This window comes from Lethenteron reissneri, chromosome 47 (genome assembly GCF_015708825.2).
Source record: "Lethenteron reissneri isolate LAM-NWPU_2019-01 chromosome 47, ASM1570882v1, whole genome shotgun sequence".
In the NCBI taxonomy this organism is placed as follows: domain Eukaryota; kingdom Metazoa; phylum Chordata; class Hyperoartia; order Petromyzontiformes; family Petromyzontidae; genus Lethenteron; species Lethenteron reissneri.
In genome coordinates, this window is record NC_083825.1 from 388923 (window position 1) to 401525 (window position 12603).

General features: G+C 50.5%; 1 protein-coding gene across 2 annotated transcripts in view; it reads right to left on the bottom strand.

The window, feature by feature from the left end:
* Nucleotides 1-273: 273 nt before the first annotated feature.
* The window catches only part of LOC133354559 (calcium/calmodulin-dependent protein kinase type II delta chain-like), an 88210-nt gene continuing 75880 nt past the window's right edge, over nucleotides 274-12603 (bottom strand). The window contains exons 13-18 of one of the 2 annotated variants that reach the window (XM_061571492.1): nucleotides 11264-11304; nucleotides 10212-10260; nucleotides 9695-9770; nucleotides 7931-8025; nucleotides 5342-5576; nucleotides 274-2834 (exon numbers count right to left, since the gene is read on the bottom strand). In XM_061571492.1, the coding sequence (XP_061427476.1) occupies nucleotides 2816-2834; nucleotides 5342-5576; nucleotides 7931-8025; nucleotides 9695-9770; nucleotides 10212-10260; nucleotides 11264-11304 (515 nt within the window). In that variant the 3' untranslated portion in view covers nucleotides 274-2815. Of the gene's footprint in view, nucleotides 2839-5341; nucleotides 5577-7930; nucleotides 8026-9694; nucleotides 9771-10211; nucleotides 10261-11263; nucleotides 11305-12603 lie in introns of both variants that reach the window. The other variant, XM_061571493.1, reaches the window with a different exon arrangement.

Genomic DNA, 12603 nt, shown 5'->3' on the forward strand with positions numbered 1-12603 from the left:
ATGCCCCCCCCCCAACCCTTAAGAAGGACGCTTGTGTTGCGCCCGAAACGTCGTGATTTAATTTATTTGTTTTCATTTTTTATTTATTTTATATTTGCTACCTACGGGACTTTACCGAAAAAACCAAAGAGTATGGATCCTTGCAGTCACGAAAACTTCAAATCTCGAATGTGTGTGTCTGTCTTGTGTGTGTGTCGTTGTTGTGTGTGTCGTTGTTGTGTGTGTCGTTGTTGTGTGTGTCGTTGTTGTGTGTGTCGTTGTTGTGTGTGTCGGTGTTGTGTGTGTCGGTGTTGTGTGTGTCGTTGTTGTGTGTGTCGTTGTTGTGTGTGTCGTTGTCTTGTGTGTGTCGTTGTTGTGTGTGTCGGTGTTGTGTGTGTCGGTGTTGTGTGTGTCGGTGTTGTGTGTGTCGGTGTTGTGTGTGTCGGCGCGAGTGTGTGTCGTTGTTGTGTGTGTCGGTGTTGTGTGTGTCGGTGTTGTGTGTGTCGTTGTTGTGTGTGTCGGTGTTGTGTGTGTCGTTGTTGTGTGTGTCGGCGCGAGTGTGTGTCGTTGTTGTGTGTGTCGTTGTTGTGTGTGTCGGTGTTGTGTGTGTCGTTGTTGTGTGTGTCGGTGTCGTGTGTGTCGGTGTTGTGTGTGTCGGCGCGAGTGTGTGTCGGTGTTGTGTGTGTCGGTGTTGTGTGTGTCGGCGCGAGTGTGTGTCGGTGTTGTGTGTGTTGTTGTGTGTGTCGGTGTTGTGTGTGTCGGCGCGAGTGTGCAGGCGGGAGGGTGAGTACGAGACACGAACGTAAACGGGGCTTCTGCTCGAGTCCCCTTTGCAGCCTGTACCCCCCACCCCATCCACCCAACCCCCTTAAAGCTGTTTCACCATCGCCATGGAGGTGACCACCAAAGTGGACCCCTAAAAAAGTCGCATTTGCAGCCATACCACAAGTCGCCGGCTTGAAATTACTAAATAATGCGTGAGCGTGACTGGACGCATGTTTGGCTTGTGCGCGTATTCGGGCAACGTAGGTAGGTACGTACCTGTGTGTGTGTGTGCACCCTGCGTGTGTGCGTGTGTTGTAGCGTGTGCGCGTGTGCGTGTGTTGTAGCGTGTGTGCGCCCTGCGTGTGTGCGTGTTGTAGCGTGCGTGCGTGTTGTAGCGTGTGTGCGCCCTGCGTGTGTGCGTGTTGTAGCGTGTGTGCGTGTGTTGTAGCGTGTGTGCGTGTTGTAGCGTGTGTGTGTTGTAGTGTGTGCGCGTGTTGTAGCGTGTGTGCGCCCTGCGTGTGTGCGTGTTGTAGCGTGTGTGCGTGTTGTAGCGTGCGTGACGGCGGTTTTTATGGAGGTGCTCGTGAATAGAAGCCCGGCCGCCAACGTCTGTTGAGGCGATACGGGGGATCTTAGTCTCGTCTTTGTCTTCACTGTGCAAATGAATGCATGTGTGCGTGGGAGCCTGTGCGCACGCGTGTGTGTATATGTAGTCTGTTGAGGCTATAAAAGCAAAAGTAGCTACATATGCAGTAGCTACGGGCCCGCACTTTCAAGAGCTCCGCGCTAAATGCTTTCAAGATATCAATTCCGGTTCAGTGATTCTGCACTTGCTCGATTACTATAGTACTATACTGCCTTCAACTTTTATGAACGATTGAGTGTTTAAGGGTCGCGATTTGTCGTACTATCTGGCTGTATAGCAAATGAAAAAATACAATTACTTTACTTTGCAAGTTAAAAATGTGTGTTTTAATATTTGCGTGTTTTTATTTAGGGCCCCTTTATAACATCATGCTACAGGCCCCGCACTCGCTTAATCCGGCACTGTACAAGGGGGATCTTTGTCTTGTTTGTATAGTGGCATCTCTGTGCACTGCCACGGATTCCCCGGCTGATCCGTCATGCTACCTATCGCCACCTGGCGGGGGGAAGCGTTTTGCTTGGCGTTCCTTGCCTACCGTCCACGTGGACCTGATATGCAACATCGCGGCGGAAAATATTCCTTGATTAAATCTGTATGGGCCTTATTGAGGGAATGTTGTAGAATGTATCATCATTAGCGTAATTATATTGGAGATATTTATAAAAGCGCAAAAATATATCATTGTAGGAACCTGAGTTGTAACCTGTATCATCAAAACTCCGACAAAAGCTCTCAAAGTGAACTCCACCGTATACATCTAAATCCAAGTACATTTCCAAACGTTGTTCAAACATGACTATAAATGTTAAAGCACACGTACGTACGTGTTTGCCCACGCGCATTACCTTTAAAGGACATTTTCTTCTCGGTTGCGAATCCAAAACGATGTCGTGCGTCAGTGCAGATGGCCCTGAATGTGAGTGTGTGCGTGCAATTCTCTGTCCGTAAATGTGTGTGTGTGTCTGTGACCGTGTGCGTCTGTGTGCGCATCCGTGAATGAGTGGGCGTCCATGAACGGCCGTGCAGCGGTTAGCGCGCTGCGCTTTGAACCCGGCCACCCGAGTTTAATTCCCGCTCATGGCCGACACCAGTGATGATTATCTGAACCGGTCCTGGGCCTCGTCTAGGTCAACTGGTGTGATGTGTAAACATTGCCACTGGGGATACAAAGGCGGACAGGCGTGGTGTTGGCCACCCACCTCCTCGTGTGCAGTTGCCGGCCTTCATAGGTGCTCGCTAACAGCACCTGCCCCAACAGTCTGTTAAGGCTATATGGGGGATCTTTGTTTGTTTTATCTGTGAACACGCGTGTTTTTCCGTGAGTGTGTATATCTGTTAGTGCGTGTGTATGTATGTGTGAGAGTGCATGTGTCTGTCCAAGAGCGTGTGTGTGTCCTCTGTTCAGGGGCGGTTGGGAGACCCGGCTCAGTTTGTCTTCAGTCTCCTAGCTGAAGGGAGGGCAGGGGGGAGCAGGCACGGATTTAGTTACCGACGCTGGCCGAGCGTATCATCACACGAATAGCGCATGCATAATTCATCTCAAAGGGGAGCGAGAAGGGGAAGAAGAAATCAACAATACGCTAAATATTTCATGAAAATATCCCCGCACGCACGCTCAATAAACATGCGGCGATCGTGTGATACGCACCCACGCATGAATGCGCCCTCTCAGTCGGTTTTCTGCGACGAAAAACAAACGTTGAGGGATTTGATGCTCTGGACAAATCTGGAAGGCGAATTATTTTAATTGCTACCTGCGAGCTTTTCCAGTCTCTTACCTTGTTTACATTGTTGATTTATGTTGATATCCCCTCCCTCCGGCCTTCATTGTAGCTATTTTAGGACTTGTTTACACAGTGCTAACTGGCAGAAAAAAAACATTCTCAACGGGGCTGCACCAGAATACAGCATTAACATCTCTGCGTAAGGGATAAGGCTAATGTTTTTTGTTGTTGCTGCATCAGCGTTTTGTATTCGCTTTTGCTGTAGACATCTCTCGTCCCTCGGAGCAGAAGACTTTTCGGTCTCAGTGGGATCTTGTTGATGGTGACCAGTGCACATTGCTCGTCTTTTTCATTGACATTTATTTTTGTTTTGGGTTCAGTAAACGTACTACCTGCGTAACGTGACAACGGAGCAACAGCTCCCTTTTGGATGAGAAGAACTGACGAGGAAAGGATCGTTTACCCATGGAAGGGTGTGTCGCAGTGGCATGCCTATGGAGTGTACAGGCGGTGTAAATGAAATGCACCGAGGCCCATTGATTGGCCAAATGGGCCCAAGTGTCGGGCGATACATTTTACAGCCCCCCCCCCCCCCCCATTTCATTGGGTGTACCTGGGCAAAACGTAAAAGCTTTGCCACTCGCACAGAGACCCCAAAGACTCGCATAAATAACCTAGAGTCACATAGACTTAGAGAACCACAGACTCAGAAAAAAAACCATGGACTCACGGAGAGAACCGTAGGACAAACGCAAGTCGTGTAAAGCTACCGAGTGTGCAAGGCCCACATGGTCGCACTACGAATGAAGAGAGGGAGGACCCCCTTCCATTTAATTCTTTGCACCAGGGCCCATGCTCATCACGCTGCGCCACTGCCCCAGACTGGCGCCCTGTATAACATCTGTCCCATCGAGGCTCCACACCTTTACAATCGGATTTCAATTAAGCAGACTCAATTAATCTCACCAATTGCGATTGGGAGACCCCATTTGTGCCAATTAAAAAAATAATCAGAACAAATTATATTGGTCATGAAGGAGGGGTGGGGGAGGGAAAGAGATGAGAGGGGAAGGGTGGGGAGTGGAATAGCGAGACAGGTTAACAGGAACAGGTGCCATAGATTGTTTCATTTAAAAAAGCCCATAAAAATACCTAATGCGCAAGTGCGACTGACCATGCATGCGATGGAATAATGAATAATTCTATTTAACCACTCAGCATGACCCAACACAGGTGCATTGTGTACACATGCGTTCAAAGTGGCACCGAGCTTGGCACAAGAGCTGTGGTGAGGACGTGGGTGGGGGAGGAGTGGTGAGTGGGTGAGGTTGGGGGTGGTGGCGTGGTGGGGTGGGTGGTAAGGTGGGTGGGGTTTGGGTAAGGTGGGTGGGGGGGTAAGGTGGGTGGGTGGGGTAAGGTGTGTGGGGGGGGGTAAGGTGGGTGGGGGTAAGGTGAGTGGGGGGGGGTAAGGTTAGTGAGGGGGGGTAAGGAGGGTCGGGGGTGGGTAAGGTGGGTGGGGGGGGAGTGTAAGGTGGGTGGGGGGGGTGTAAGATGGGTGGGGTGGGGGGGGGTAAGGTGGGTGGGGGGGGTAAGGTGGGTGGGGGGGGGTAAGGTGGGTGGGGGGGGTGGTAAGGTGGGTGGGGGGGGTGGTAAGGTGGGTGGGGGGGGGTGGTAAGGTGGGTGGGGGGGGTGGTAAGGTGGGGGTGGGTGAGATGCCAGAGGTGAGTCCGTGGGGTGGGTGTTGGCGTGGGATGGGAGGTTGTCGGGTGGTGGAGGCGGTGGGTGGCAAGCGTGTGTGTGGTGGTGGAGGCGGTGGGTGGCAAGCATGTGTGTGGTGGTGGAGGGGGTGGGTGGCAAGCGTGTGCGTGGTGGTGGAGGCGGTGGGTGGCAAGCGTGTGTGTGGTGGTGGAGGCTGGTGGGTGGCAAGCGTGTGCGTGGTGGTGGAGGCGGTGGGTGGCAAGCGTGTGTGTGGTGGTGGAGGCGGTGGGTGGCAAGCGTGTGTGTGGTGGTGAAGGCGGTGGGTGGCAAGCGTGTGTGTGGTGGTGGAGGCGGTGGGTGGCAAGCGTGTGTGTGGTGGTGGAGGCGGTGGGTGGCAAGCGTGTGTGTGGTGGTGGAGGCGGTGGGTGGCAAGCGTGTGTGTGGTGGTGGAGGCGGTGGGTGGCAAGCTTGTTTGTGTGTGGTGGCCGTGTCCGGCGTATCGATGTGGCGGGGAGTGGCGGCGGCTTACTTGGCGCTGCCGTGCTGCGTGGGTGCTCCCGAGCGGTGGGCGTGCACGCTCTGCCACTTGCCGTCGCGCCGGTGCCACACGCGCGTCTCCTCGGCCTGCTGCGTGCGCGGCACGCCGGCGTTGTCCACGTACTGCGTGAGCCGCACGTAGGCCACGCACGCCGCCTCCTCGCCCAGCAGGTGCACGTGCGGCGTCAGCAGCGTCGTGTGCACGGGCCGCTGGCTCTTTGAGAAAACTGGGGGTGTTGTGGTGAGGGGGACAGGCAAGGTTATTATTCTGATGATCAATCTGCACGTTTACCCAGGGGAGCCTCGTGGAGTTATTGGGGCGCCACAGTAGCGAGATGTGAACCGCCTCGGCCTGGTATGCAGGAGGTCGTGGGTTTGATCCCGACCCTTACGCCTGTATAGTTTGGAGTTTGCGGTGTCTCTCTCCCTATGGTCGCTTGGATTTTTCTCTGGGTCCTCCGGTTTTTCCTCCACATTTATTATAATCAACATGCATTTAGAGTATTTGGTTGCTATAATTTCCACTTGATAAGCCACTTCTTTGAGCTACCATTTGGGGCCACTTCTGAAAAAGTGCTATACAGCTCAGTGGGCCTTACCGGGTAATATAATAAAAAAGTGTAAAAAAAATCGGCGCTGTCGATTCCCTGCCCTCGTTAAAATCTAGGCTCAACATCATCCTTTTCTCCTCTCCATATCACGGACTACATCTTTCTCTCCCATAGATTCGCACCAAATCAAATATAAACCAACGTCTGGCTGCCTCTATCTATCATATAAATATGCTCACCTCGCACTGTGCAGTGCTTTGAGATGCAGTTATATTTCAATGCTACGTGTGTTTGTGTTCCCACAGTCTCAGCCACCATCTGTCATCTCAGTAAGTTTTCGGCAGCGGCTTTTGGCTCACCATCAAACAAAGACGGTTATAACTGCACCGCGTGCTTTCAGATGCGCTTCTGGCCGTCTGGAATGCTCTTCCTTCCGATATCAGGAAGCCAAATGGAGCTATGCACTTTAAAATCTAAATTGAAAACTATCTTCTTTAGAACTGCTTCCCCTGCACCTTCGATTAATATCACGGTTGGCTACGTATGCAAAAGAAGTTCAACATACATACAGTTAACCCATGGCACCTGAGTCTGTGCTGTGATCTCCTATCCGAGAACCTTTTGATCCTTCACGTGGCATTAAAAGTGCACCTAGCCTGGCACAAGTGCTGTGGTGAATTACAATGCTATATTATCCACAAGGTACTGTATTGTAATGGGAGAGGAGAAATGGAGATGTGGGGGAAGCAGAATCGTGTGGGGAGAAGGGGGATAGAGAAATGAAGAGGGGGAGGGGAGGCAGGCAGACAAGGGGAGAGAGGTGGGAGCAGAGAGGAGTGGGGATAAAGAGGCAGGGGGGAGGCAGATGGAAGGGAATTTCAAGAGAAGGACAGAGAGCGTGAGAGAGAGAGAGACACGTGGATAAATTGATGAAATGCAGAGATTGGGTAGGAGAGAGGCAAGAGAAAGGGCAAGGGGGAGAGAGTGAGAGAGAGAGAGAGGAGGGAGTCGAGAGGCCCAGTGACAGCTGGGCTACCCAGCAGCCTGCGCACACCACCTACTGTGAAGGCGCTTTCATTGTCAATAATATCAACTCCAGCACTCGGCGTGTTGACGCTTGTGGGGGAAGCGGTGGCGCAAGTGGTTCACGCACTCCGCTATGAACCCGGCGACCCGGGTTCTAATTCTCACCGTGGCTCCCATCGGGGGCAAGCAATAGCAGAACCTGTCCTGAAACCTCCCCCCAAGGTCGACTCGAGATTTAAATGAGCACCCTGTGAGGTGTGTGAACACCAGCAATGGGGAAAACATAGGTGTGGCCAGGCATGCAAGCCTTGAATCAGAATATGTATGTGTACTAGGTGCTCTCAAACATCAATTAACCTTGCTCATCTCATCAAGGAGCAAAAACCATCACGCAAACGCTGGTCATCCTCACAGCGGCTTTTGGCTAACCATCGAACAAAAACGGTCACCGCATTGCGCGCTTTATAATGCGCTTCTGCGGCCGTCTTGAACGCTCTTCCTTCCAGAATTAGGAAGCCACTGGAGCTATGCTCTTTGAAATCTTAATTAAAAAGTATTTCTTCAGAACTCCTTGTTTGTGTTTAGTTTGTTGTCCTTCCGCCGCGCCTCCGATTAGCACGGTTGGCTATGCGCGGTGATAAAGAAGTTCAATGTGCGTGCTACGACAAGAGCTTCGACAGTCTACAATCTGGCTTTACACAGGGCATGTATGTTTTGCACGTGCGACCGGGCAGCGGCTCGCATGCTGCGCTCTGAAAATTGGGACTGAGGTTCGAATGATGGCCACGGTCTCTCCTAGGTTGACTGCGCCTTAATTGAGTACTTAGCATGGTGTGTAAACATGAATTATCGTGTGTGCATACGTGTGACCATGAGTCACACAAGCCGTTGGCGACTGTTACTATTGTTGGGAGTACAAGAATACAGAGTTAGAATATTGGGAAAATATGAAGGTGGAGGTCAAGGGGGGGGGGTTTCAAGGTTGCGTGGCTTGCGAGCCTCACGGTTCTCAAAGTAGAACTTGTGAAACTCCATCCCTCCCACCAGGTTTCCCAGCGCCTCCGGCTCGAAGGACGTCATCCCTGGATCACAGAGCTTCCTGGAGGAGGTGGAGGAGGAGGAATGAGGGTTGAAGAGGGAAGGAGGTGATCAACCAAAAGCTGCATCTGACATCATACATTCCCTTATCAATAGGTACGATGGAATCTCCCCCTCTTCGCTTTGACTCAATACAGTTTTATGTAGCATCGTCGTTCATGCAAAGTGCATCTCACAATCGGGGAGGAGGAGCCGCCACAGACAAGGTGGAAGACAGCCGCATGGTAAGCCGGCTCCAATAATTGCTCTGCAGTTCTGTGGACAGTAGAACCCCTCTCGACGACGGGAATTGGGGTTCCATGAAACTGGTCGTTACGTGATTTTTGGTCGTTAAGCAAGTATAGGAAATACATGTTAAAGGCTTCATTCGTTCCGAATTTACCCATCTTCACCCAAAAAAACATACTTCATGATTTTGATTTAAAGCTTTTGTGACTGCAGGGATTCATATTATTGGTTCTTTCGGTAAAGTCACGTAGAAGGGAAACAATAAAATAATAAAAATATAAAACAATAAAATTCTCATCACACCTGATGATTGCTTGTGTTGCAGTCTAAACGTCTTGAGAATTTTATTGTTTTATATTTTTATTATTTTATCGTTTCCCTTCTACGTGACTTTACCGAAAGAACCAAGAATATATTTTATGATGTTTAAACAATGGATATTAACACATAAAGATACTAACAATATTATAAACACATAATATTAAACCAAACATGGTGACTCAATGCATTAATATTTATTGTACCTATAACAGCCCGTCGTTAACAGAGGAATGGTCAGTAAACAAACACATTGGGCTCTAAGGAAACACTACACTACTATACACTACACATTGGGCTCTAAGGAAGCACTACACTACTATGCACTACACTATACACTACACATTGGGCTCTTAGGAAGCACTACACTACTATACACTACACACTACACATTGGGCTCTAAGGAAGCACTACACTACTATGCACTACACTATACACTACACATTGGGCTCTAAGGAAGTACTACACTACTATGCACTACACTACACACTACACATTGGGCTCTAAGGAAGCACTACACTACTATGCACTACACTATACACTACACATTGGGCTCTAAGGAAGCACTACACTACTATGCACTACACTATACACTACACATTGGGCTCTAAGGAGGCCCATTGTTCAGCGATTAGTCGTTAACAGGTGTGGTCGTTAAGAGAGGTTCTACTCTATACTACTATACATTACACTACTATACACTCCACTACTATACACTACATTATAAACTACACTACACACTGGGCTCTATGGAGGACCGTCGTTAAGCGATGAGTCGTTAACAGGGGTGGTCGTTAAGAGGGGTTCTACTGTATATTAAGATGTTCAGCCAATTAGTGAGTGTTTTATACTTGTAGGGAGGAAACCAGAGCACCCGGATAAAACTCACACGTGCGAAGGGGAAACGCTCTATCCCATACAGAAGGGATAGATGATATTAGTCCACACTTTTCCCCACTACATTCTCCTGACAAGCAAGGGGCATAGCATCTCAAGGCCCACGGGAATGGAGTTCCACAACATTTTGCGCGATCCACAAACCCTCGCCTCTGCAGTGCTGGATTATAGGCGCGCCCCTACAATAGCTCCACCATTTTTTGGGTGGAAAGGTCTGGGGGACGTACGTGTAGGCCTCAAAGTCTCCGTGGTTGACCGCCTCAATCAGCTGCTCCGTCACCTTGATGATCTCTTGCTTGCGCACTGTCGCCATGGCGATTGACGGGACGGCAACACACAATAAAATCATCGTTATCATCTAGATCTTTGACATTACCATCACCTCCATCAGAACGTGTGTATGCATTGTACTTAGTTTTGAGACTAAATTTAGTTTTTCATATATATAGAGGGTGCGTCTTTAAAGAGTATCCCAGTAACATATTCCAATGTACTTGGGAATACTTTTAAAAGATGCACCCGAAACTTCACTGGCTTGTCACCAATTATATTCTAAATATGTTGGTCATGTTGCTGTTGCGTTGGCAGTGGTGCAACAGGCAAAATTAACAACCAAACAACTCAAACACATTCCATGCCAATAGCACCGTGGCCTTGAAAGGAACACAATATATAAATATAAACAGGTGACATGTCAGCCAATGGTCGTTTCCCGTGGCTATGCCCCCCTCATGTGGCGTTTACGTTTCAGGTCTTCATCCTCCAGAGTGGTGTTGCTGCTGTCTGTGGACTCCTGCCGCAGACAAGAACGCGTGGACACGCACACGTGTTAATGCCTCCCCACTCCCGCCCCCCCCCCCCCCCCCCGATGAAACGAAAAGGCCTTCACATTGGAAAAAAAAAATTAGGGCCACTCATTAGAGTATTTGGCTGGCAGAAATTTCCCCGTGATAAGCCACTTCATTGAGGTGTCATTTGTGATAGCCAGGTCGCTTCTGATAAAGAGCTACAGAGCTCACCGAGCCTTACCTGGGAAAATAAAAATAGGGCCTCAGGGCCTGTGCTCTGCAAACCGTGAAAACAAAGAATCCACCCCCCCACCGCCTCTGCAAAGAGGGCAATCGTTCTCACGCTCTTCTACACGCATGGCTGCGAGCGCTCGCACTGCACCCCGGGTTCCCTTAGAAACAGACGCTGTCCTCGTGCGGCGTTTGGAACGCGACACGACGGCAAGTTTCGTTTATAGTTTAACAGTTTCGATCGTCGCAATATTACGACAAATTTACTTGAGAATGCATATTGTATATGTAGGTATTTTTTCCTTCTTTCGCACCGTACGAATCCAATGAGCTATGAAGCTCTTTTCACCGAAGTTCAGTTTGGGTGGGTCAATATAAATCGCGGTGCTGCGCGCTTCCATTTCCCACTGCCTTCTGGATAAGCGTGCGACTCGTTGACTTCTCCCGGGAGTGTTTTTTTTTTCTTTCCCATGGACCCTCTTCCAGTGGCAGGTGGCGGCTATGGGGAAAATACACTCTGAGTGACGGATTATGGGCCGACGTTGGTTCCAGCACCGAGCCGGTCCTGGACCGCATTTCAAATCCGAAGGCCCCCTTTTTTTGCAGTGACAGAAGTAGCAGAGCGCAGCGGCACAACCAAGAAAGTTCCGCCGAATTGAAAAATCTTCCCCTCCAGTGCCCGATTATATGCAGCCAAAGATGCTCGCAGCGATGGATAAATACGTAATTGCGTCTCGTGCAAACATAGTCGATACGCGGTTGGGAGAGAGGACGTACCTTCACGCCGTCCGTCTTCTTGTTCATCAGGCTCTTGGCCGCTGGTGGAACAAGAGACGGACATCATCAGCGAGGTCACACCAATGTGTGACCCTAAAATACACTTCACATCACCTCCGATTTGCACGGTCGGCCACACCCACCCTTCTGGGTCTACTGAGTGCCGATGTTGACGCACACAGAAAGATTTCCCATTCATCCTTATCCTTATAGAAGCACGTTCTGTTGGCGAGCACTCATTCAGGTCAATGCGGTGCACGAAGTAGCAGAATGACCAGTCCAATACCTGGAAGTCTTTGTTTCCCCCATTGCTCATGCTTTACACACCAAACCAGGGACAGATTTAAGGCTCAGTTCACCTCGGGGAGGGCCCATGACCAGCTCTGATATTTGCCATTGGTGTTAGCCATGGTTGGAAATTTAACCCAAATCACCAGGTCCATAGCGCAGTGCACGACCCACTATGCCACCGCTCCCAAGTCCCCCCCCCCCACCCCCAGGCAGCCTTCACAGACTGCTGGGGGCAAGTGCTGTCGCAGCGAGCTCCAAGTCGAGGTGCTGCGGCGGCACACGATGGGGGTGGTGTGGCCAGAATCACACCCGGCCACTTTTGTCTCCCACAATTCTGATGTTTACATACTGCACAAGTTACACCTAGGGGAGGCTCAGGACCAGTTCAGACATTCACCAGTGTATATGGATTCACCACTGTAAATGGTCTTGAGCTGGAATCGAACTCGCGTCGCCGGTGTGACCCCACTCCACGACTGCTCCCCACAGAACCCCCCACATGGCCTTAGCAGACTGTTGGGGCAAGAGCTGTTAGCATTCACCTATGAAGGCCGGCAGGGCACACGAGGGGGTGGGTGGCCAACACCACGCCTGGCCGCCTTTGTCTCCCTATTGGCGATATTTACACACCGCACCAGTTACTCATTTAAGACTGAGCCAACCAACCTCCCACAAATGCCCCTACGGCTACACATGGCCACACAGAGCCACAAAGACGAACACAAAGCACCCACATATAGCCTGAGCAGACTGTTGGGGAAAGTGCTGTCAGCAAGTAGCATCGATGATTGCCGGCATACAAGGGGGCGGGTCGCCCACACCACGCCCATGTTTACACACTGAACCAGGTACTCAATTGATGCCGAGTCCACCTCGGAGAGGCCCAGGACCGGTTGAGATAACCATCAATGGTGTTGGCCACGAGCTGGAATCGAACTGGGGTCACCGGTGTGACCCACTAGGCCGACTGCTTCCCACAAAGACAAAGACCACCCTCCTATAGCCTTAACAGACTGCTGGGGCCAGTACTGTTCGAGAGCACCTACCGC